The 25,746-nt window shown below is 39.7% G+C and overlaps 1 protein-coding gene across 12 annotated transcripts in view; it reads left to right on the top strand.

Annotated features, from left to right (window-relative positions):
- Window positions 1–25,746, top strand: part of ptprsa (protein tyrosine phosphatase receptor type Sa) — a 215,315-nt gene that overhangs the window by 104,489 nt on the left and 85,080 nt on the right. For all 12 annotated transcript variants that reach the window (XM_081383767.1, XM_081383772.1, XM_081383770.1 and 9 more), the window contains 3 exons: window positions 2,971–3,116; window positions 4,215–4,356; window positions 21,909–22,097. In XM_081383767.1, the coding sequence (XP_081239893.1) occupies window positions 2,971–3,116; window positions 4,215–4,356; window positions 21,909–22,097 (477 nt within the window). The remainder of the gene's footprint in view (window positions 1–2,970; window positions 3,117–4,214; window positions 4,357–21,908; window positions 22,098–25,746) is intronic.

Below are 25,746 nucleotides of genomic sequence, written 5' to 3'. Positions count from 1 at the left end.
TTCGATTGAATTTCATGAACATCGACTCAAATGAAATACGGTCGGTCTCATCGGATTTTATCTTGATCGATATACGGCTTATGCGATAAACGCTGATGGAAACGATAGATGGCGCGATCCATTTTGTCTAGCAAAACTTTGTTCGCAAATGTATGCTTGAATGTTGTGCGATTCAGTGCGAAAATGAATGGAAACACCTTAAAATGTCTCAAATCAATTCGATATACCAGTTTGATCGCAAAACAGCATGTGACGTCATTACGCACAGGTTTTTATTCGCTTTAAAGCCGTTGGATGGAAACACACATTCACCAGCTTTATTCGCATGAGCTTTTTTACCGAACTTCAGATAATTCGATTGACAAGTGGATGGAAACATAGCTTATGAGTGTGTCATTGAATCATTTAGATTCATTAAACATTTTAAATAGCCTGCAGCAATTAACATTTGTCAGAAACTTTAGTTAGTTTAGCCGTCTGTTTAGAATTGTGGGAGAATCCTGGGCCTGTATTCATAAAGATTCTAAGAATCCTCTCAGAAAACTCTTAATTTAGCTTAAAAACTTTTATGTAGGAGTCTTAGCTTAAGAGCGAGTCGGGACCGATCTGAGAGCAACTCTGAGTAAGGAAAATAAAAAAACTTTTATCTTAGTGAGGAGGCGGGGTTGAACCCGTTGCTATGTATGACACAATCTTTTGAAGACTGTGATTGGTTGGTTGTCCAAGAAGAAAAAAAAAGTGATTTTAAGTATAGGGTCTATTCTAAGCCTCCACTTTGAACTTACATGCGTAATTTTTCCTATTTGATCGTTCTCTCACACACACACACACACACACACACACACACACACACACACACACACATTATATATGTGTATATAAATCCTTTTTTTATTTACCATGCTGTTGATTTCCTATAAGGTATTTGATTGCTTAGAATGATAAAAATTGTTCCACTCTTTCCAGTTACAATGATTGCTGGCATGTCTATTTAAGCGGTGGTTTGAATGTTGGTTTTAATGTATCAAACATGGAATTTTCCCAGTTGCCAAATATCGTAATGTAGTGATTACTTTCATTTCAGGCGCTATGGCATTTCTGCACTGTGTTTGAGATATTAGCGTGTCTCTAAAAAGATCAGTCACAAACATGATCCCTGCACGATCTAATCTATAGCGTCTTATTAACTCACTGTCATCCATTGTCTGCAACACATTTCTTCTCCCTCTTCGTCTTTCTGCCATTTTCTCCTCTGCTAAAGAAACTCTTAAGCCTCTTAAAAGTCTTCGTCCGTGCTCCTAACAATTTTGACCTTAAGACCTCTTTTAAGGGTTAAGATGCTTTCTGAATTACTTTTTTCTTTACTAGGAGTTTTTCTTTAATTTTAAGAGTAAACGCCCACATTTCTAAGAATTTTCTTAGAATTTTGTCACTAGGAGCTACTCTTTGCATTAAGATTCTTTATGAATACGGGCCCAGATCTCTATTTGAAACAAAAAAAAAATCATGATTCGCAATTGCCAGAATCGAGCAGCACTGGTGTAACAAGTTTGTTGTTTTTTTTGTTTTTGTTTTTGCTCTACCAAATAATTATGACTCATACCAGCTAAATTAGTAAACCTGTGTGTTTGCGCTGTGAAAGTTGAACTTTCTTAACTTCATAATTAGACAGAAAGACCTCGGGCATCATCCTCTCCGCTCTCTGGAATTTCAACGGTTCAAGTGTGTTTATCCGCACCCGGAGATTCAGGGGCTCGCCTGCCTGCCTGCCCACGGGCGGTTAATAATTAATTTGCCATGCTTGCCTGACCGTTTGATCATCTCCTCATATCTGCACGCTTTCTGGATTTTAGCATGTTCCCCTAGAGAGCCTCTTCTCATGTCTTGTTGTGTCAAGCTTGACCTACTGCCCCGCCGAGAGAAAAAAGTGAGCGCCGGCGGAGGCCCACCAAGAAGAGTCGAGGTAGATGGCATGATAATTTGATGAGCTGGGAACAAACTGTGCTGGGTTCTGATGGAAAAAAATCACACAGTTTTATTTTCCAAAACTAGCGTTATCTACAAAGAATAAGCAGTAATGGTAGACAGAATGACAGCCCCTGGTCTCCACAAGCTGGAATCGCTAGGTCACGACAGGAAGGCAGGATGATCCATTGTTACCGACTGTCAGCCCCAACCATCTCCTGGATATCATTAGCTTACAGCTGGCGTGTCTTATACGAAACGTGCGTGGGGTTTTGGATGCTTCACCTGACAAGGGGCTTTCAAATCATGGCAGAAACACAGGTACTTTATTATTCATTGACCAATAAATTATTCACAATGGCGTCGACGTGCTTATTTTCTGTGGTGTAATTACCGGCGTGCTGAAACACAGGCACTTTCCATTGGCGCCGCCGCACGGCCGCCTTGGTTTCTCCCCAACATTTCTGTCACCGTGGAACGGGTCTCTAGCCCACTTCAGTACTAGTCCTCTCACTCGCTATTTTATGGTCGAATGCACTTTGAGGAACTGTTAAATTGCGTGTATGTGGGTGTGTGTTCAATCACTCTGCTATTTAATTTAATTGATTTGCTGTTACAGTGGCCTTGTAGCAGCATGCAACTGTTTCTGTATACACTGAATGCATGACATGCTAACAATGTAAATGTTTTTCCCAAAATTCATCTTGACTTACCATTTCCGGTGTGAACAGAAAGTAATATCAGCTGTCATTTTTCTCTTTCTTGACTCATTTTGACTTTTTTTTGTACATAGTTGTTACATGCTAATTAGAACATTCAACATGGTGAGGTTATTTGAAAACAATGTAGCATACCTCTGTTTAAAACATTTAACGCAACATGTAGCGTATTGTTTCAAATGCTATTTTCGACCAAATATAGAAGGCAGTTTTGTAAATAGAAAGCGAGTATTCCATTAAAACTAAATGCTAATAGTGTTTTTTTTTTTGTTTTTTTCTTGTTTAGCTGCACCACAGTTTACAAAAAGACCTCAAAACATGATTGGCGTGTCCGGGGGTGTTGTGTCCTTCGTTTGCCAAGCCGCAGGTGACCCCAAGCCAAGAGTAACCTGGAACAAGAAAGGGAAGAGGGTGAACTCTCAACGCATCGAGGTAAGATTAAGCATGCTAGTACGTTAAGGTGCAAATATATCAATTAAATAATCAACCATTTCAGTAGTATTACTCGCAAAATGCCATTAAAAGCATCTGGAACTGTTTTTGGGTTAGTTCTCAAGTGTTTATGAAGCACACAGCTTAGCTTCTGTGGATATTTACCAGAGCTAGTATGTCTTATTTTCCTTGCTTGTTTGCTGTGTTCTTTTATCATAACACAGCTGGCATCTGTAGTGTCTTGATCGATGTTTAGTGTTTCTTAATTAAAACTAGCTCTGCATTTAACCATTCTGTCACTATTCAACAAAGATGAAAAACTTCCTTCAAAAAAAGATCAACACAAAATGCGTTGGCGTTTCCGATCCACTCGTTGGTGCAAACCCAAGAGTACGCTCAACTCGGGCTCAAATTATCATCTTCGTTGAGTTTAAAAGTCATTTTGTGAGGGGTTTGAATTAATTTGTTTCCCCCGAAGGCTTTGCTTTGATATTGATCTACACACACTTAGGACAGTGTGCCATCACTGGGCTGCTTCTCATTATCCTAGCCTTGAAAACTCACACACACACACACACACACACACACACACAAAAAAAACGAAGAGAGTTTTGCCACTGGCTCACAAAGAGCCTCGTTCCTCTTTGTCATTCCCTATTGATTCGTGCGACTGTTTCGCTACAATGACATCAAATGCGAAAGCACCGCAGGAGCCTAATTAACTCTCTTGCATAATTTGAGCTCGCAGCAACATATAGATGTTACAGGAGCCTAAAAATAGAAGCACAACAATTTTTATCAGAATTAACCTGAAATGAGTTAGGGTTATGTTAAAAGTTAGGGATGCTGGTTGACCAAGGAAGCGAGAACACCAGCACCAAAACTTTTCAATTAGGAAGTTATGTGTCATTTACCAAGACTAGAGCAACCAGGAATTAAATGCCTTGCTTTTGGGCACTTGGGATCGGTAACGCTCCAGTTCTGGGATTGAATTCATGGCCTTTTTGTCTCTTTAGCCACAAGGCAATTGCTAATGACATTTACCATGAAGCTTTTCAATGAAATATTCTGAACCCACTCTTTGTCCCTCTCACACAGACGATAGAGTTTGACGAAGGTGCGGGGGCCGTCCTGAGGATCCAGCCTCTCCGGGCGCCTCGAGACGAGAACATCTACGAGTGTGTGGCGGAGAACAGCGAAGGCGAAGACAGTGTCCAAGCTACGCTGTCGATCATTAGAGGTAAGAGTACAGTCATATGGGTTGACAGTAATCTTGCTTCTAGAGGGCCAAATTCCTGCCTAGAAGTTTCTACATTCTCAGAAAAAAGGTACAAAGGGCAGTACACTTTTAAAAGATACACTTTTGTACCTTATTTACCCATAAAGGGTACATATTAGTGCCTTTTGAATGGGAACCACACTTTTTTTCCCTTCTTTTTTTTCCCCAAGTGTGTAATGTCAAGTCAAGTCAAGTGACCTTTATTTATATAGCACTTACAGATTGTTTCGAAGCAGCTTTACAGGGATAAAAAGCAAATAATACATCAAAGTTGGTTTCTGCTCTACAGCAGATCTCGAAGAAAATAGCATAATAGCTCCACCTTAAGTAAGTTTAGTTATGGTTAATTTTTGTTGTAAAAAAGTTATTCATTTAGTTCATTTATATATACAGCCGCTCTGGGAATACACTGATGTCATCTTCCAGCTCAGTTCAGTTCTCATATAATGGTGTCAATGAAGGTAGATCAATAATATTGTTGAATATTAAGTGTCCCCAACTAAGCAAGCCAAAAGCCTAAGGCGACAGTGGCAAGGAACCAAAACTCCATCAAGTGACGGAAAAAAACCTTGGGAGAAACCAGGCTCAGTCGCACAGTTCTCCTCTGGCCCACGAACGAACAGTGTATGATTATGATTCAGGCACCATTACATTGGATTGGAACATTCTGAATATTTATCCAGTTTCATCTGGTTAAGGATCGGAGTCATCACGCCAGATCCCGAGGAACTTGATTAGTTGGTTCTGGTGTGTTTTATCAGGCTTGGAGCTGAAAGCTGCTAGAGGGCGACCCTACTGGTAACAGGATTGGATTCCCCTGCTTTAAGTTTGTACTACGCATACCCCCAGAGACACACCAACAAGAATCCTTTAGATGCCTCACTAATTAAAACACCTGATTCATCTCTTCAGCTTCTTAGTATGATGAATTGGGAGCCATCTAAAACATTCTGAGAAGAGAGGCCTACAGAGAAACACTGGCCTACAGTGGATAAACTAACCAGTTCGGTTAACTTGAATGTGACTCAATATTACAGTTGCAGAAACTCTAAATCCGTCCTAGCCAGTTGCAGAACCTCTGTCGTCTTCACCATTGAGTTATTCGTTTGTTCCCCGTGCGTAGGTCCGGCCATCTGCCTTGTCATTGCCGAGCGCTGGAGCAGGCAGCTTGCAGGCTTCTTCCTGGGCCCGAACCCAAGCCGAGGGTTTTTGTAGGCAGCCCAGTTTTACATGAAAATCCTGGCTTTGGCAAGACCCATGCGGCTCAGGAAGGAACACAGGCTGTAGCACTGGGGGAAAAAAACAACTGCCCCCCCCCTTCGCTCTCTCATCCCCATCTGCTGTGGGCCCGCATTTACATCAAGCCTTATCAGAAGAGCAAGCCCCACACACACTTGTACAAAGGCCGGCACATGTGTCCATGCGCTCCCAGAGGAGAGTGCCACTGCTCATGAACACCTGCGTGGACTTCAATCAAAATCAATTAAACTGTCCACCATCGTCCTCACAATTTGTGGTCTTGAGCAAACTCCTTTCATTATGTCCCTGGCCAACTTGTGAAGCTAGTGACTTCATTAAGTACTCAGTCACCTTGCCTTCTTCTTCAGGGTGTGTCTGCCCGACTGCGGCAGAGACAAGGCTTTGCCGTAAATCTGCCAGTGCTCTTTCTAGGGGCTTAGGTTTGTTTTTAGCTGCCTTCTGGCTGCCCACAAGAGCGGTGAGCAGAATGCTTAAGATGTGCCATCTGCTTTTCTACCGAGTCCTCTGAGAGTCCTTGGAGGAGTCTCGGAGAAAACCAAGGATAAGACACCTGCAACTGTCGGTGCTTCTCCTCTGTCACTACGGGTGTTGAACCCTTTCTTCCCCTCCTCTGCTTTCTTCTCTTAAAGCCTCGCTGTTTTCCTCTTCATTCTGACCCTGGCTTTGAGCCCGTCTTGGCAGTCTTGTCCACCACTGACCCAGAGCTAGCACTTCATAGAGTCCAACAGCAACAGCAGCCCAGGTTTGGCCATCTGCTCGCACCCTGCGAGGTGTCAGACGTTTGCTCACTTCTTTACACATTCAGGTGTGTCTGGCCTTAACTTGCCCCTGCTCACACTGTGAGAATGCTGGGTTCAGGGTGCTGGCCAACAAAAGATGAAAATGGTAACGCTGGACGTGTTTGGCATCGTGCAACTCAAATCCAAAGGTGTCAGACCACCTTTCCAAAACATTAGCTCTCGTCCAAAACCTTATACTTTTTTTTATAGTTTCTTAGTAGGCTAACTCCAGATGTGAAGGCTTTTGCAGGAGCTAGCCTATGATGCCTATTTTGTGGATAAGGCAATCCCAGAATGCACAGTGGGAAAAAAAGTCCATCCAAGATGGCAACGAGGCCAGTTTTATTTTAACCAATATAGTACTAGCTTTTCTATTATTTTACTTCATACATGAATTAATGTTTACGGATTAACTTAAATCCTCTAAACTTAAAAAATATATATACTCCACACAACCACTGGTTTGCATGATAATTCCTTTATTTGTATCATATTTTACAGAATAGCATATTTTATATAGTTTTGAATTACATGCATTTAAGCTTGTTTAACAAATATTAGAAGTTAAAATGAAACATTTAGAAGTAATTCAAGTGTAATCAACCAGTCTCTGTTGTCCGGTGACTCACATCGCGCCCCTGTATGTTGCTTTGCATAAAATTAAATGATATACAGAACAATGACATATTTATAGATGCAAAACATTTACACAAAGCTGTATTTTACCGAAGACATGCACTAATTTGACGGAGCTGCATTGTTCTGAGGTCGGAAAAAGATAAATAACTCAACCTCTGGGTTGTTATATCTGACCCAGGATCTGGGTAACACAAAAACAACCCAAACACTGGGTTGTTACGTTTGACCCAGGGTCTGGGTAACACAAAAACTACACAAACACTGAGTTGTTACATCTGACCCAGGAGCTGGGTAACACAAAAACTACTCAAACACTGGGTTGTCACGTCTGACCTAGGATCTGGGTTACACAAAAACTACACAAACACTGGGTTGTTACGTCTGACCCAGGAGCTGGGTAACACAAAAACTACCCAAACACTGGGTTGTTACGTCTGACCCAGGAGCTGGGTAACACAAAAACTACCCAAACACTGGGTTGTTACGTCTGACCCAGGATCTGGGTTACACAAAAAGTACTCAAACACTGGGTTGTTACATCTGACCCAGGAGCTGGATAACACAAAAACTACCCAAACACTGGGTTGTTATGTCTGACCCAGGAGCTGGATAACACAAAAAGTACCCAAACACTGGGTTGTTACGTTTGACCCAGGAGCTGGATAACACAAAAACTACCCAAACACTGGGTTGTTATGTCTGACCCAGGAGCTGGGTAACACAAAAACTACCCAAACACTGGGTTGTTACGTCTGACCCAGGAGCTGGGTAACACAAAAACTACCCAAACACTGGGTTGTTACGTCTGACCCAGGAGCTGGGTAACACAAAAACTACCCAAACACTGGGTTGTTACGTCTGACCCAGGAGCTGGGTAACACAAAAACTACCCAAACACTGGGTTGTTACGTCTGACCCAGGAGCTGGGTAACACAAAAACTACCCAAACACTGGGTTGTTACGTCTGACCCAGGAGCTGGGTAACACAAAAACTACCCAAACACTGGGTTGTTACGTCTGACCCAGGAGCTGGGTAACACAAAAACTACTCAAACACTGGGTTGTTACGTCTGACCCAGGAGCTGGGTAACACAAAAACTACCCAAACACTGGGTTGTTACGTCTGACCCAGGAGCTGGGTAACACAAAAACTACTCAAACACTGGGTTGTTACGTCTGACCTAGGATCTGGGTTACACAAAAACTACTCAAACACTGGGTTGTTACGTCTGACCTAGGATCTGGGTTACACAAAAACTACCCAAACACTGGGTTGTTACGTCTGACCCAGGAGCTGGGTAACACAAAAACTACCCAAACACTGGGTTGTTACGTCTGACCCAGGAGCTGGGTAACACAAAAACTACTCAAACACTGGGTTGTTACGTCTGACCCAGGAGCTGGGTAACACAAAAACTACCCAAACACTGGGTTGTTACGTCTGACCCAGGAGCTGGGTAACACAAAAACTACTCAAACACTGGGTTGTTACGTCTGACCTAGGATCTGGGTTACACAAAAACTACACAAACACTGGGTTGTTACGTCTGACCCAGGATCTGGGTAACACAAAAACTACCCAAACACTGAAAAAAATTCAATCTTTTTGTCAGCTTGTCTTGCTTTCTTCACCTCTTCTCATCTCTAATCTCATCCTTCACTTCCAGAGTTTGCACTGTGACCCTTCCTCCTTCAAACTCTGAGCGCAGGAACTCGTTAGCACTGCAGAGCGCCAGAGAGGATGATCTCACTACTGCCCATGCCCGTTTGATCAGACGCTTTTAATTGGCTGCTACCCTGCAGGACGAGCCGCGTTTGTTCTGCCGCTTCTCGCGCCGTTTTAATTGGACTGTTCTAAACCCAGACGCTCGCCGCGGAACCCCTTTTATTAGCCATTTCTTTATCACAGCTTTGGCACTGCCATTTCCAAATTCGTCCCTGTCTTGTTTCGTCCCGCTCAAACACAGTTTGAGGAATCTTAATGTCACTTTTCTCTCTCTGTGTCTGGTTTGAAGAGTCATTTCCTCAGAGATGCTCAGCACTTTTTGGGTCTATACAACAGAGTTCGATTCATGACCTTGCATTTTTCTCTTTCTCTATATATATATGATATTTAATTCTATTCTTTAAAACTCATAAGACTTATTTGTAGGCCGGTTATGAGAGACGTTGCCCGTTTTCTCCGGCTCAGTTTGGTGGATAAGGGTTAAACGTCTCTCCACATACCTGATAAACCATAGCATTGGATGCTCGGCCCCCGGGGGATTGTGGGTATTGGTTCTTAAAGCCCCGCCATGAGTGATTTTAAGTAAAAGAGCACAGCTGATTACCACTCCAGCTGTTCTCCGGTGGAAACGCCTGCGTCCAGTAGCGAAAAGTGCATTATAAAACATCAGTGCGCTGGAGGCTGTAGACACAGACCACTACTTCCACAGCATGTGGCTACGATTGAGACGCGAGGCATAAGAACAATGCTGAAGGTGAGCTGAAGCTACATTATCAGCACATTATGTTTAACACAGTTTTTTAGGGAGCCTTCAAGTCTCGCCAGTCTCTTTCTCCTCTTCTATTGATTCTTCTCTCCGAATAATCTCCCTGTCTATGGCTGATCCCTGTTGGGTCAATATGAGGCTGTAATTAGCGCTGGCCTGTGTTAACAGGGCACATGGAGTAGAGTTACTGGCACACAGCTGATCGTTTCAGTGGTTGTCTGTCTGTGGCGCTAGTGTGTTTACTAACTATTGACCCAAGGCCATGTGGGCTGATTACAAGTACACTATTATACACTATTATTATAACCAGTATATGGGTAATACGCGTATTGGATTGTTGCGTCGTTATCTTAGCGACATGCTAACAGAAAACATGATAACTTTTTTGGGGGGGGGGGGTTGTCAATAAAACAAAGATAGAAATTTACAAGAAAATAAATTTCTGTAAAACAAAGATAGAAATTTACAAGAAAATAAATTTCAGCTTGTCTTAAAATAAATCTGTGAAAATATTAGTGATATTTACTAGCTAGTAAAAAAAATTCAGTAATTTTTCAGTGCAGATTCTAACCATTTATTATTTAACAATTGAATGATTATATAATATTATATTTATGTTAATTATATATGATATATTGTGTACAATTATTAACTATAATAGTTGTATTATTATTTTATAAATATGTTTTTGAAAACATATTTTATTTATTATTTATTAAAATATTGCATTTATAATATATTTATTATTTTATTTATTTGGTAACACTTTACGATGATGTTCAATTTATTAATTGAACTAACAACAACAGTATTTTTTACTGCATTTATTAATCTATTGTAATGTTAATTATACTATTGTTGACTGTTAATTCATGCTTGTTAATAATCCACTAAATAATATGTGACTTTATGTGACTTGAAATGTTATTTTATTAGCATACCATATGTAGAAATTTACATCAGTTACTAATCTAGGTTAATTTAAAAGTATTGATCATTTCCGAACTAATATTAATCAATCGAACCTCATTAAGTTTATTTATGTATTTTATGCACATTGTCAACTAAAATTATATACAAAGCAAAGTGGACTAAAATGTATGAATATGACATTGTGAAATATTGACTTATTCAATGTTAATATTTTTTGATAAGTTGTCATATAAATGTTAATATTTGAAATAAATATAGGCCTATATATAATTTTTATTTTTATTTTTTTATATATGCCATTTTATCAGGGTCATTTTATTAATATGTAAAGAAATAATGACTAAACATAAAGGACATTTGCACACAAAAATATATTCAGAAGACAAAGCGTGTAAAAATGAATAGCAATATAGTATTCTAATGACCTCGACCTGAGTTGCGTCTCAATCTCACACTACACTAATGAGAGGAAAAGGAGCCGCGCGTGATAGAAGTAATGAAGATCAGAGAGAAGATGACAGGGATTCGATTAGAGTCGAATACAGCTGTGTTACGAGCGTCTGCCTCTCATAAACAAAAGCAATTCCCGTCCTCGCGCTCTCAGCTGCTCCCTGATGCATAATGCATTCGTTTAGCTGCGTTAAGATCTGCCGGAACGCCTGGGTTCTGTCGCGACCCATTATCGGTCGCCGCGACGGTCGTTTAGTATCTGACGTCTGTTTATAAAGCCTGCGATGTCGTAAGTGTTACGATAACGATGACGGGAATCTGTTCCTGTTTGTTTCCAAGAGATGATTGACAGCTGTGGAATTTGGGTTCACAAGTTTGATCCCTCAGCCTCCTGTCAATCAGCCGTCGCGCGACTTGCGATTTTTTTTATTTATTTTTTTATGTTGCTACGCGGTGATGACCTCGATCTCCCACTAGAAAGTTGCAAAAAAAGCAACATGATTTAAAAAATATATATTTGTAGATATTGATTTTGCCATTTTAACCTCGCTATTTAATCATTAAATATGAATAAGTTTTGTTACATGATTGATTGTATTAATTATAATTAGCTTTAGCCTTAAAATGTCTTTAATTCACCTTTTAAGATTAAAATATAGGCTATAATTGTAAGGCTAATTTAAAAAAAAATAAGATTTTCTTTTTTTTTCTATATGTAGAATTAAATTTAAGAGATTTTTTTTTGTAAATGTTCTGGTCTTTTTTAAATTAAAGTGTAAAGATGACTAGATTACATTTTATATCACACTGAATTTAAGACACTGAAATCGTGACAGTCGTCGCGAAACAACTATTTTACTATTTTAGTTTCAGTCACAGCTGAAGTAACTCAGAGCTTTATCTGCACTCAAGCGTTTGTCTGAGTTTGGCCCGTCAGATCCGTGTTTCCCGGGCTGGAGATGTGGATTCACACACAGCACATGATTGGCCTCCGGAAGAGAAACTCGTCTGCTTTGATCCTGTGTAATCGAGCCTGATTGGGCACGGGCTCCAGCTCGGCTCTGGCTCGGCTCCGGCTCGGCTCCGTGTGATGCCACATCAGAGACAGACCTTCACTGACGTTTGTTGCGCTCAAGCTCTGCTTTCCAACATCTAGTTCTTCTCCTCTGTCCTCCTTTTTTTTAATAAAGAGCAAATTCATCCAGGATTAATATTTTATAAAATTAGTTGCTAAATCACTGTTTATTTATTAATTTAAACAGTTATTTTAGTGTGAATAATAATAATTATTAATAATAATTAATTATTATTATTATTTTATTAATACTTCTTAGAGGTTATATCGCGCAATTCTGCATTTTCTCGCAATTCCATGTTTTTCTCACAATTTGTGTAATTTCTCACATTTCAAAATTTATATCTCACAATTCCGAATTTTTATCACAATTCCATTTTTTTTATTCCGAGTTTGTTACCCACAATTCCAAGTTTATTTCTCACAATTCCGAGTTTATATCTCACAATTCTCACTTTAGCTTTCGCAATTCCAAAAAAAATTCTCACAATTCCAATTATTTTTAATTCCGAGTTTATTACTCAAAATTCAGAGTTTATCTCCAATTTTTTTTGGTGCAATTCCAATGCTATTTCTTATATTTCCGAGTTCATCTTACAATTTTGACTTTATATCTCGCAATTCCATTTTTTTTTTCTCATAATTTCTGTTATTTCTCACATATCAAAGTTTATATCTCACAATTCCAATTTATTTTTCACAATACCATTTTTTTAATTCCGAGTTTGTTACCCACAATTCTGAGTTTATTTCTCACAATTCCGATTTTACCACAATTCCGAGTTTATATCTCACAATTCTCACTTTAGATCTCGCAATTCCAAAAAAAATTCTCACAATTCCAATTATTTTTAATTCCGAGTTTATTACTCGCAATTCCAAGTTTCTCAGAATTTCGAGTATATCTCCCAATTCCATTTTTTTTTTCTCACAATTAAATTTTTTTCTCACAATTCCGTTTATCTCACAATTCTCACTTTAGATCTCGCAATTCCGAAATTTTTACTCACAATTTCAATTATTTTTAATTCAGAGTTTATTACTCACAATTCCGAGTTTCTCACAATTCTGATTTATATCTCGTAATTCTGAATTTTCTCACAATTCTGATTTTTTTTCTCACAATTTTGTGACAGAATTACGAGAAATAAATCGAAATAAATTTCCAAATTTATTCCTTACAATTCTCAGTTTATATCTAAACTTGGAAATGCAGGGGGGAAAAGTCAGAATTTTGATTTTTTATTTCTTTTTTAAGAACTTGTACCTGTAAAAAAATACAGTCAGAATTGTGAGATGCAAACCCGCGATTCTAAGAAAAGCTCTGTTTCCATCCCTTGTGACCGAGAGGCTTATATCACTGTTGTGGTTTTGGCCGTCCATCAGAAAGTCTCTTAAAGACTCGACACATGTAAGAGATCACATAGATCAACACGTGAACCTTCTCCGGCCGATGTTTGTCTCAGTTACAGATCTCCGTGGCCTGGGATGAACTAAACTGTTAATATTTAAAGAGTCTGAGAGAGCGTCTCTGCCATTCACTGTCTTCCACGGCTTCGGCACTAGACCATGCAAAACCAACAACTGTTCCCTCGAGCAAACGAGTCTTCATTTCAGACTCCAGGCCGACACCAGCAGGTTTACTCGCCGCTTGAGAACGCAAACGCAGTCAGACAGACAGACAGAGGAATCACTTCTTCATATGTGTGTGTCGTGTTCATGGACACGCTGGAGTTCCGCTTCCACCGACGCCGGCGCCCTCCCAAGCTGCGCTGTGCAATTAAGTGCAATAATAAAAATGGCTCCATTATGGGTTTTTCCATTTGCCCTCCCCGAGAAAGCGTCCTGTTGGGCCACTCAGTCTGTGGACGCAGATAATGCTGGAATTATAGATGCTCGGCTGAAAGCACACAGGATCAGATGCTCACGCAGCGTTCACAGCGTCACCTTTTATTGTTTTGTTTCATATTTACAGTCATACAGCGAGGGTTTTCATCTTTTTTTGCTGTAGTACATTTTAATTTTGTTTGTTTTTTTGGAGGGGTACCATTTTTATTACAAAGAGCAAATTCATCCAGTTGGGTTTTAGCTGTTCTTAAAAGAATGTAATCTCGTTTATTTGTTTGGAAGAACCACAGTAATGCATTTAAGGTTTGCAGTTCCTTTAATTTATGCAAAGACGTCCTGTAACGCGAGCGAGAGCAAAATATGAGTCCACAATAAGTGACTTATGGGATATTTGGGCTTTTGTTTAAGATTTTATATGATATTTAAGCTTTTATTTAGTGTCATGCATGACATTGGGCTTATAATTAGTATTGTATATGAAATTTGGGCTTATAATTAGTATTTTATATAATATTTAGGATTATGTTTAATATATTATATTTAGGCTTTTATTTAATATTTATATGATAGTTAGGCTTATATTTAATATTTTATATGATAGTTAGGCATATTTAATATTTTATATTATATTTCGGCCTATATTTAGTATTTTATATGATATTTAGGATCATGTTTAACATGTTATATGAAATTTAGGTTTATATTTAGTTTTTTGTATGATATTTAGGCTTATATTTTGTGTTTTATAGGATATTTAGGCTTATATTTAGTATTTTATATGATATTTAGGCTTATGTATCATATGGTAGGCTCATATTTAGTATTTTATATGATATTTAGGCTTATATTTATGATATAGGCTTATATTTAGTATTTTATATAATGTTTAGACTTATATTTAATATTTTATATGATATTTAAGCGTATAGGCATTGTACTTTATATGATATTTAGGCTTATATTTAGTATTTTATATGATATTTAGGCTTATATTTAGTATTTTATAGGATATTTAGGCTTATGTATCATATGATAGGCTCATATTTAATATTTTATAGGATATTTAGGCTTATATTTATTATATAGGCTTATATTTAGTATTTTATATAATGTTTAGACTTATATTTAATATTTTATATGACATTTAAGCATATAGTCATTGTACTTTATATGATATTTAGGCTTATATTTAATATTATATGATATTTACGCATATAGTCATATTTGATATTTAGGATTATATTTAGTATTTTAATATATTTAAGCTTATATTTAGTATTTATATGATATGTAAGCTTATATTACTATTTAGCATGAAATTGGAGCATATAATTAGTATTTTACACAATAATTTGACTTATATTTCGTATTTAATATTACTTTTAGGTCTATATATTTAGTAATATACAGGCCTTATTTTAGTATTATATATTATATTTGAGCTTATAATTAGTATTTTATATGGTATAAATCAGGCTTATGTTCAGTACTTTTTGTGTGATATATGAGTTCATATTTAGCATTATACATGCTATTTGGCTTTTATTTAGTATTATGCATGATATCATATGAGAATTATGTATGATATTTTAGCATTAAACATGATAATTTGATTTAGCATTTTATATGATATTTAGACTTATATTTAGTATTTAATACAATATTTAGGCTTATATCTATTATATAGGCTTATATTTAGTGTTTTATATGATGTTTAGGCTTATATTTAATATTTTATATGATATTTAAGCGTATAGTCATTGTACTTAATACTTTTTGCATTAAACATGATAATTTGCCTTATATGTGGTATTATTAAAGGTAAAATGACTTTATTGGCGCAGTGGCCTCGATCCGACACCCGACTGCTACTGATCTGAGTCCTCTGAGAAAACTAATATTAACTTAATTTCAATGCTTGCACCTTTGAACCTGTTTCAAGGATTGCGTTCTCGAGTGTCAAACACTGTTGTTGTGCGAGTGAGCGGGTCGAAGTGTGTTAAGGGTTTTCTGTTAGAACGGTGTCGTGTTAGCCACCCCTAAGTTAATAACTAATGATCTTCGCAACGGAAGTGAATCAATCAAAACTAACTTCAGCTGGACAATAACTTTATTCTAGAGCTGCTGTAAAGCCTAATCAATCTGTTACTTTGATTTCCTTTTATCACTGTAAAGCTGCTTTGAATCAATCTGTATTGGTAAAAGCGCTGTATAAGTGAAGGTGACTTGACTTCTGGCCACTCGACCTTCACGGCGCTCCTGGTCCCGGGGCTCCGGCTCTGTAAACACAGCTGTGAGATCTCAGCCGGGGAGCCGTTTAGCGGGCCGGTTGTCACTGTCGCTCTGTCACAATGCGGCCCCGCTAGCAATTTTGGGCTCTATGAAAGAATATGAGGTTAGGCCCCCTATTTCACCCATTTATTCCATTAATAAGGTCCATCTCTGGGGCCCCAAAAGTGCGCGGGCCCTCAGAATCATCGCTTGACGCGTTCCCCGCTCCACCTCCTCAGGTGTCATAAGTCAGCGTGGCAGAAACAGCTGGGCTCGGGCATCAGACAGACGTTTGCCACACAATCATCGCCACACGCCACCGCCTAATTATACCGCGGCCGACGGAGCCTGTGCGATCGCGGCGTTATCAAAGCCCGACGGGGAGCGCCTGCGGGAAACGGGCATCTGTACACGTCTGCAGCGCCGCTGTAATACACAACTGAACACACACACACACTGTTTTTGAGTGTTTGCACACTGCAGTGAGTGATCGTTGGCAGTCCTTAACACTGAAAACCCACGGCCTAGCTGTTTACTTGGATCTGTTCAGCATTATATCTCTTATGTATCATTATGTGACATTTAGGCTTATAATTTGTATCATACATGACATTTAAACTTTATACGTATCGTTTTAATCTTTATATTTAGTACTAATTATATTATTTTCTTATACATCAAATATAAGCTTAAATATTAGATAAATCACAAAATATAAGCCCAAATGTAGTTTTATGCATGAAATTTGAGCTTATAATTAGTATTTTATAATAATATTTAGGTGTATATTTAGTATTGCATATGATATTTAGGCTTATATTTAGTATTTTGTTTATGATATTTAAGTTTATATTTAAAATTATGCATGGAATTTATCATGGAAGTATTTTATATATATATATATATATATATATATATATATATATATATATATATATATATATATATATATATATATATAACCTTATTTTAGTACTATACATTATTATATTTGAGCTTACATTTAGTATTAAACATGATTTTTGGGCTTGCATTTAGTATTATGCATAATATTCCACCTTATTTTTTTAGTATTCGCTTTATATTTGATATTATAAAAGGTAAAATGGCTTCAGAGTGTTTGTATGATGCCTTTAGTGAAACATAAATCAACAGCTGTGTCTGCGAGTCTGTAGGGTCTTATTAAAACAGAGGCGATAGATGTGACTGGGGTTTGTGAATTACCATAATTTGTGCAAAATCCCGAGTTTCACCAATCCTGACGGAAATCTAAAGTCCAAATTTCGAGCAGTCAACCCCACGTTTTAGGCTCAGTTTGAAATGCTATTGTCAGACGGCTCCGTTTCAGGGAGCCGGTACAGTTTGTCTATTGTAGAAAGGAATTTTTAAGAAACTTCTTGAAATTGGGATTGTCAGAGACAGTGCCTTTGATCCTTTAGGCAAACTATTTGGCAAATACCAATAGACAGAGGTCGGGCTATGATAGTGTATCTGGATCCCTTCATGCACTTCCTGTTATGCTAATTGGGCTGTTTTTGGAGCACAGGAAATTAAATTGACCACCTCTCAAATCCGAACAGCTGGGGCTACAGATTAGTTAAATGTCGCCTTAGTTCTGCATTTGAAAAAAAAACACATCTTCCACCTCCCATCATATGGTTTACATCCCAGTTTTCTCTCTTTTGCTCTTCCGCCCACTCCTTCCCAGAGTTCTCTGTCATTTTAATGTGCTTCTAAAGCCATCTCTGGCTGTGGCGAGAGCTAATCAGTTAACCTTATTAAGGAACTGATGAAATTAAATCATTTCGGTAAGTGAAAATAATAAAATAGCCAGTGCAGGGGAGGACACGTCTACAGAATTCGATGCCGCCCCGGAGACTGTTATCAGCAGGAAAGTGTTTGCTGGAGAGCAGTTTTTAAAAATGCACGCTACTCAAAGAATGCTTTGTGTAATTATAAAATGTGTCTCTGGTTGATAAAGCTGTTAACAAGAATGCCACGGTGCCGGCAGAAGGCGGCAGTTGTGTATATATTACCTATTTATTTTGATGTACAAGCCGCTATAGCCATTTTACTTTTAATCTGTGATGTGAAATATTACACCTGCACGGATAATGAGCTTCAGAGATCATCATAAATCAACATGAACTCAATTACTTATAAACACCCAGCGGCAAAAACTGGGTATCATACATGATATTTAGTATTATTCATTGTATTTGCTGTTATATTTCGTGTTATGCATAGTAAATGGTCTATTATTTGCCACTATGGTTGTATTTGAACTCTTTCCCCCGGCATTGACGGAATTTTCTGTCATTTATGAAACGGCGCTTCTCCACCAATGACGTAATTTTACTGCTTAGCGTGTTTTCACTGATATACGGTAGGGGGCGCTATTACGCAACTACTGAAAGATTACTGAATCTCCGGATCAGAATGCAGGAGAAGAAGCCGAAATATGCAAATTAAACATACCCACATTCAAGTGTTGATAAAAATGCATGAAGCTAGAATAAAACGGTGGTGGTCGCTGGCAACTTTTTTTAAAGTGCTGGCGGGGAAAGATTTAAAAGGAAAAATCAGTTGTGTACAGATTTCATATTTGATGTACAAGCCGCTATAGCCATTTTACTTTTAATCTGTGATGTGAAATATTGCAGCTGCACGGATAATGAGCTTCAGAGATCATCATAAATCAATCAAAACTCATTTGCTTATTACCATGGATGCACGTCTGCAAATCCACTTGCACTAAACTGACCGCTCAGGTTAAGAGGCTTTGCACCTGTCACTTGCATAATGCCATTAAATCACAAGCTACAATTAAATGCAATTACAGATAATAACAGCGAGCGTAAAAGCCCGTGTCAAAGCTAACGGATTGGAGGTTTAGGGGTGAGGGGCAGGGGGTTCAGGACGACTTCAGTGCCCTGCTGAATCGGTGAATGCGCAGCTGTTGGCTAAAGTGGCCGGTGCACTCAGCCCGCTACGCTGAACATCATAACAGCATCATTATCATCGCGGCTTAACAGCCTCTTAGCCAGGCCAGAGGCGGCCTTCAGAGCCGCCCAGAGACAGACCCAGAACCGGCGTAGGCCTGTAATTGCATTCCGGTATGTATTTTAAGGAATTATGATGTTGAATTAGCCCTCCGCAAAGTGCAGAACAAAGCATCGGCTAGCATCTAGCACCAGAAATGCGTGGTGACGGAGAGTGGGGAAAGCTGTGTTTTGTCTAATGGATGACTATTTGAAAGCCTTCCAATTAAAACTGGCGTTGAGGGTTATGGGACGACACGAGGCTCTAGTGCACATGCCCAGAGCTTAATTGTAAATCAACTGCTTGTGACAATATCAAAAAGCTGTTGTGGGGACAATAGCTACCTAATTGTGTGATCGGATTGGTAGGGAATATTGGAGTTGTAACTCCAGGGCTTTTTTTAAGCATGAATACAAGCCAGACAGGACAGGACTAAGGGCTCTTGGCGCGGATATGCATGCCTACTGCTTGATTTCCTGCGTTTTTTACCAGAGCAACTGACCCTGAACCAATTTGAGTGTTTGAAGAGTACATCTGCAAGGCAAATTCTATTTCTAGCCGTTCTCCATTACTATTACCCGTAGAGGACATCTCTTGCATTGGAAGTGCTCGTGGTGAGGCTCTCTTAACGGATGATTCCAGTTCAGTTGTTGCATCCCGGTGAATATATAGACACTCTTTCCATTTGCTTTTGCATGCCCGCAGTCATTATGGCAGTATATGCAGCACCATGATACTGGTATTATTGCCAGTCCTGTCTCGACCCTTTTTCACAAATAGAATTTGCATTGCTGTGACATTTCTATCAGTGACTCTGTTTGCTGCTCCCACTCGCCCACCACCAGTCAAGACTTCTCAGCACTTGCTGCCTTTAATTAAGCTCAAATCAAATTACTCATCTTGTGTTCAAGGCTTAATTTGTGTGGTTTTCAGAAATCCTATTCTGGTGTCACAGCATGGATAATCCGGCCATGGATCACATGTACAATAAACACAGAATGTCGCTTTCCAAAATATTACAGAATAGCTGCTTTTGAAAGGACAAGCAGGAACTTTTAAACCTCCGGTCTCCACTGGTTAATAATCAATAGGCAGCCATAATGCTTCGCCAGCCAACACTGAATAATAGAACATGGAAATAAAAGGTCATTGCACAAAACATTGGTTCTAGTCCCTTTTCTTTGGTGTAAAAACAACCTGTTTCTGGTACTAGGTGCATTGCTTTGGTTCCCTGTAATGTCATGAGCCTCGGCACACCTTTGTGATTCTCAAAGGGCTCAAAGGATGTGACCTTCACACCTAGACCTGTGCCCATTGGCGAAGTCTACAGTGTCCACGGTTCTCTGCCAGCATGTGAGTCACGCCAGTTCAAAGAAGTGAGAGGTTTTCCCTTTTACATTATCAGTCATTGTCTTTACAGCAGATGCCATGAAGAGCGTGAAAGCTTGTGTTGGCCTACAACAGCAGGTATCAGCCATGCTGGATTCTGTTGAAGAGCGAGAGGGTGAATTGTCAAACTCTATTGTGTGTTTGTATGTCACCTGTCTCTTCAAATTGACTTCAACTATGGAGGAACCTGGGGTGAAATGTCACCAGTGCTTGCCCCGGTTAAACTGCCCTGTCGCTAGTGTAGACTCTGATCTGTAGGGCCCGAATTGTACTGTATGTATGATGGTGTGCTCTTTGCTATGCTAATGTTTCATTGCCCCTCAGCAAGTCCCCTTGAGGGTCCCTGTAGAAAAACAGGTCCACTCGCTCATTGCAAGCCAAGTTGGTTCTTCTTGATACTCGTTTAGTAGGAACTTTCGAGTAGGTTATTAGGGGCTTTCATACCGGAGGAACATTTTTATAAAACTAATAATGGAAGTACCCATTTTTTGGCGTGTGTTCGCACCGCAGGAACTGGGAACGATTTTAGTCCCGCCTTTCGGGGGAACTACATTAGCTCCTACTTCAGAGTAGGGTCTATCCCAGCACAATAGGATCTACCTGTGACGTAAAAGTACACTGATTTGCCAAATGCGTTCGAAACACCAGCACCCGCAATTTTTTTAAAAAGCTATGTAAACACACAGATTATAGCCTATATATTTACTCCACAAACTAACTCTACGAACATGGAAAACAGTGATAAATGAACCTCTCAACTATTAATTTAAGGGGATAAAGCCAAACATGATTATGTATTTCTGCTCAGCTAGCGACATTGGGCATCAACCACATGGCAAACGCCAATATATTCATACACGGTTTACTTTCTTTTTATAACAGTTTTATCTAATCACATATTAGACAGCACTGTTAAACAGATTGTAAACTACGTAAACTAATGAAGACGGAGAACAGGAGCACTGTGTGCTCTGGCCTTCTCAGTGCCTTCAATGTCTGTCGCACCTTCAAAATAAAAGCGCAAAACAAGCATGGCTTACGCCATTTCAGAGTTCCTACTGGCTGTGCGAATGCAACCAGGAAATGGGCCTAGGGGAACCACCCTGGTGGCTAGTACCTATAACTGAGTTCCTAGAACTACCCACTGCAAAAGCCCCTATTGACATCTTGAATGTTCACTATTTGTGTCCAAACCTCTCGCATTCTCCACTACAGAGCTCATTCCATGTCAAGGTGGTTCTTCCAGAAACTTGCTTAGTAGCAACTTTCCAGTTGGTAATTGTCATATAATTGTCGACTGCTTGTCTTTAAACTTCTCTGTGTTCTCCCCAACAGAAGACCTACTTCCTGGGGGGTTCCCCAACATTGACATGGGCCCACAGCTGAAGGTAGTGGAACGCACACGCACGGCTACCATGCTTTGCGCCGCCAGTGGTAACCCTGACCCGGAAATCACCTGGTTCAAAGACTTCCTTCCCATCGACCCTAGCACAAGTAACGGCAGAATCAAACAGCTCAGATCAGGTAAGACCAATGACGGTGCTTTACTGCTAATATACTTCTTTTCCTCTCACTGCTTCCGTTTTAGGATTCTGTATCAGCCCTTTTTCTGATTGTAGGTACCCTGCCCTCTCTTCCACATTCCAAACAACCACCCAGAGCGTTAATGCAACACACTAAAGTTGCTAGGGAAGCTGAAATGGAAAGATAATGACTTTTAATGAACAGTGTCAGAGGAGCTTAGTCCAGATTTTGTGGCAAGCGTATGATTAATGTCTGGTTTAGGCTAATGAAACTTTATTGAAAGACCCAGTAAAACAGAGTCTAATTATATATCTCATTAAGTCTAGCGCTCCAGTCGCCCCAAGGCCACCGTTGTGGGTCAGTGATTTGTCAGCAACAGAGAAAAGAAAATCTATTGGGTTGCATTTGATTCAGAGCTGTTGATGCAAATTGGTATGGGCAGTAGATATTCAGCTACCAACCCTTGACCTGAACTCGCCTACCCAGAGTTCCCCTTTTCAGGATCCGTCATGGCATTTTCAAAATAAACTTTCAGATTCAAGCAAAATGGTTTGGCGGTGAACGGCTACATCTGCTCTCACTTATGTTAGACTTGAGTGCTTTGTTTTGCTCCGTGTTAATGGAAGACCCAGACTCGCTGAGGGGGTATCACAGGCCTCCGTAACACCGTTGGCTGTGGTACAGGAACACAAATGCCTTTGACTTCTCCGGTTGAGGACAAGGAGGACTAAATAGTCAACCCTTTTAGCTTCCATTAGCGAAGTCACTAGCCTCAAGGTTAGCACTCGTAGCTCATTTTGCAAGCTAATTTCTCTTCCCTGCCAACAGACATACAAGATTAACCAGACAAATCTGAAAATGTTTGTTAGCATACAGCCGAAACAGTTAGTTTAGCATGGCTGTGCGACCTGTCCTCCCTGTGTGTGTTTTGTCTGTCTTTTCGTCACTGTGTGTGTGGGTCAAACATGTTGTCGTGCTTCACTCTCTGTTCTCTTGTCTCTGTTTCAATTGAAGCAGGTTTCTGGCGGCATTCACATGCAGAACACTGACTAGCCCTTAATAATTAACATACCATTGGAGTACTACTAATTAGACAAACTAAATTCAGTATGCTCTGCATACAGCATGTACAAATTAGCTATAATCATGGTCTTAATTCAATTTGTGTGTTAGTGAGTTATCTAAATGCTTTTAGTAGTATTTATTTGGTAAGTCTAATTGGTAATTAAAATGCCAAATTTTTCTAAATCTTTAGAGATGTTAATGAATTTCTTAAGGCAATATTTATTTTATCAAGAGCAATTTGTCTGACTGTGTTTTCACACACTATAATATACATTTAACATAGTAGTTTCTGTAAATGTAGAAACCTGGAAATGTTCTCGACAGGTTTTGTGAGATTCCCCCATAAGCTAGGCTCTATTATCATCAAATGAGGTCATAAAACGTGTCTAAAATCTGTTTAACGTGCATCTAACCATCTGACGTGTCATCCTACAAAGAGATCTTCCCCACTAAACTCTGTTGATTTCAGGATGTGTGAAGCTGCTGTGAATCCGACCCTAAAATGTGCTGTTTTATTGTTCCTTTCTGTTTCTTTTTCTGTTTATTATCATTTCCAGAAGCCTTTGGTAAGTGTCTCAGTGAGTGCGCAAGCTTCCTAGTGTCCCTGAAGCAGATGGCATTTTAACTTCGCTTTAAAATGCATGTCCTACCCTCTGCTTTCCCTTTCACGTCTGTTTGTACCCTCCTTATTTCTTTTTCTTCTCCTCGCCCACTAACATGAAACATTTCCCAGTTTCTCTCAAGACTCAACCCAGCTTTTGGGGATGACACACTGCAGAAAGTCTTTGTGTGTGCGAGTTTGCGTGTGTGGATTTACTAGTTAAACCGTCTAGTGTTCTTCATTCACATCCAGCTCTCAAGAAAATTCCTTCTCTGGCTTTGCTTCAAGTCTTACCGGCCACAAATATTCTGATGGTTATAAAACAGAAGAATAACAGATTAGAATTTCAGAAGCTCCGGCCAAGCAGTTGCGGTTCTGTTGTTGACCGCCGGACACACCCTCGGTCCGTGTGCCACCGAGCGCTTGCTCAACTCCAGCACAATAACATATTTATCATCTGAGCAGAACCAGCCTAGATGGCTGAAAACTGCCGGGGCCTTGGAGCCTTCCGGCCCAGCCTGGATCTCTAAAGCAGCCAAAAGCAACATCACCTGAGGTCCTTTACCCGAGGGATGGATTACATTTGCAGGTCCTCCATAGTTCATGTGCTTGAAAGGTAAAGACAACATGAAATGGCATTCAATCCCCATTTTACTTATGTAAGTTGAGGTGTTTCTTGGATGTAAAGTAGAAAATTTATCAGGAATTGATTGGATTGTGAAAAAATTGGCTTCATTTTTGAAGACCGGAATGTAATGTATTTGGCTATTAATTAACATTTTCCCAACATGCCTCACAACCTTAATGATCTTAGACGCTCAGCTGAAGAAATCTAGCTTAAGTAAGTCTTAGCTGATCTCCCAGCTTGGTCAAACTGGTCTGCCAGCTGGTTTTAGTGGGGTTTTGGGTAGTTTTCATCTAGGAGACCACCTTATCCTAGTTCAAGTGGTTGTGTTTGATTTCATGCTGACTTGACTGTTCATCACATGTTTTGTTGTGCCTTTGAAAGCTCTTTCAGCAGAGCCCTGAGAGCGAGTGAAGGTGTCTTATGCAGGGATGTTTACTTTAGAGCGATCCCGCTACCCGATCCTCCGACCTGGAGGGATTTATGCTGATGAGAAAAAGGCCTGTAGCTATCGACGCCAGCCAAGACTCCTGCTTTCCTGTTTTTATCTCAATTCCGAAGTGAAACTGATCTCTTTAGTTTCCATACCGGGGCCGAAGTCATTTTTCTTGAGAGGAAAACAAGATTTGGCGTGCTTTTGAATAACCCGTGTCCTTTCTTGAGTTGGCAGCAGCCGTCACAGTTGCGGCCGCTGTCTGATATATGGATCTCGTCCTGGTGTAGGTACAGCTGCTCCTCCTGAAATCTCCACAGGCGATACCTTGGGAGGAACGCGGGACAGATAAATGGACAGCTTCCTGCTGCGGTTTGCACTTCCTGTGCACGCTGGCTGGCGGTCTGATTGGAACAGGCCTCGAGGTGCTTGTCTAATTGATGGCTTTTAAGCTCTGCTACAGTGGTTAAGAGCAGGACTCTCACTGTGACTTGATGGACCCAAATGAACTTCTGTAGCATTGCTATATGTTTTTTTGAAAATTGAAGACAATGATGTTTCATTGTTAGCTCTTTAGGTCAGTGTAGCAGTTCTAGGTCTTTAAATAGAAGAAACGTCAAGCTCTTTAGGTAGTTTGAAGGCTTTCATGGCTTGCGTCTGTTTATACTTAAAAGTGTTTTCACTTATACAGACCAATCACTGTGGGTGTAATGGGTGGAGCTTGACTTAGTCCTGTGGACCTAATGGGTGGAGCTTAACCTAATTAGGGTTAGGATGTGAATGGACCTTCAAGCTCCACCCATTATGTACAGAGAGGTGGAGCTGGATGTTAAACCCCACCCATTACTTACAAAGAGGCGGGGCTGGATGTCAAGCCACACCCATTGCATACAGAGAGGTGGGGCTGAATGTCAAGCCCCTCCCA

The sequence above is a fragment of the Scardinius erythrophthalmus genome (assembly GCF_964197995.2).
Source record: "Scardinius erythrophthalmus genome assembly, chromosome: 14".
Classification (NCBI taxonomy): domain Eukaryota; kingdom Metazoa; phylum Chordata; class Actinopteri; order Cypriniformes; family Leuciscidae; genus Scardinius; species Scardinius erythrophthalmus.
This window is presented reverse-complemented; position numbering and strand designations above follow the sequence as displayed.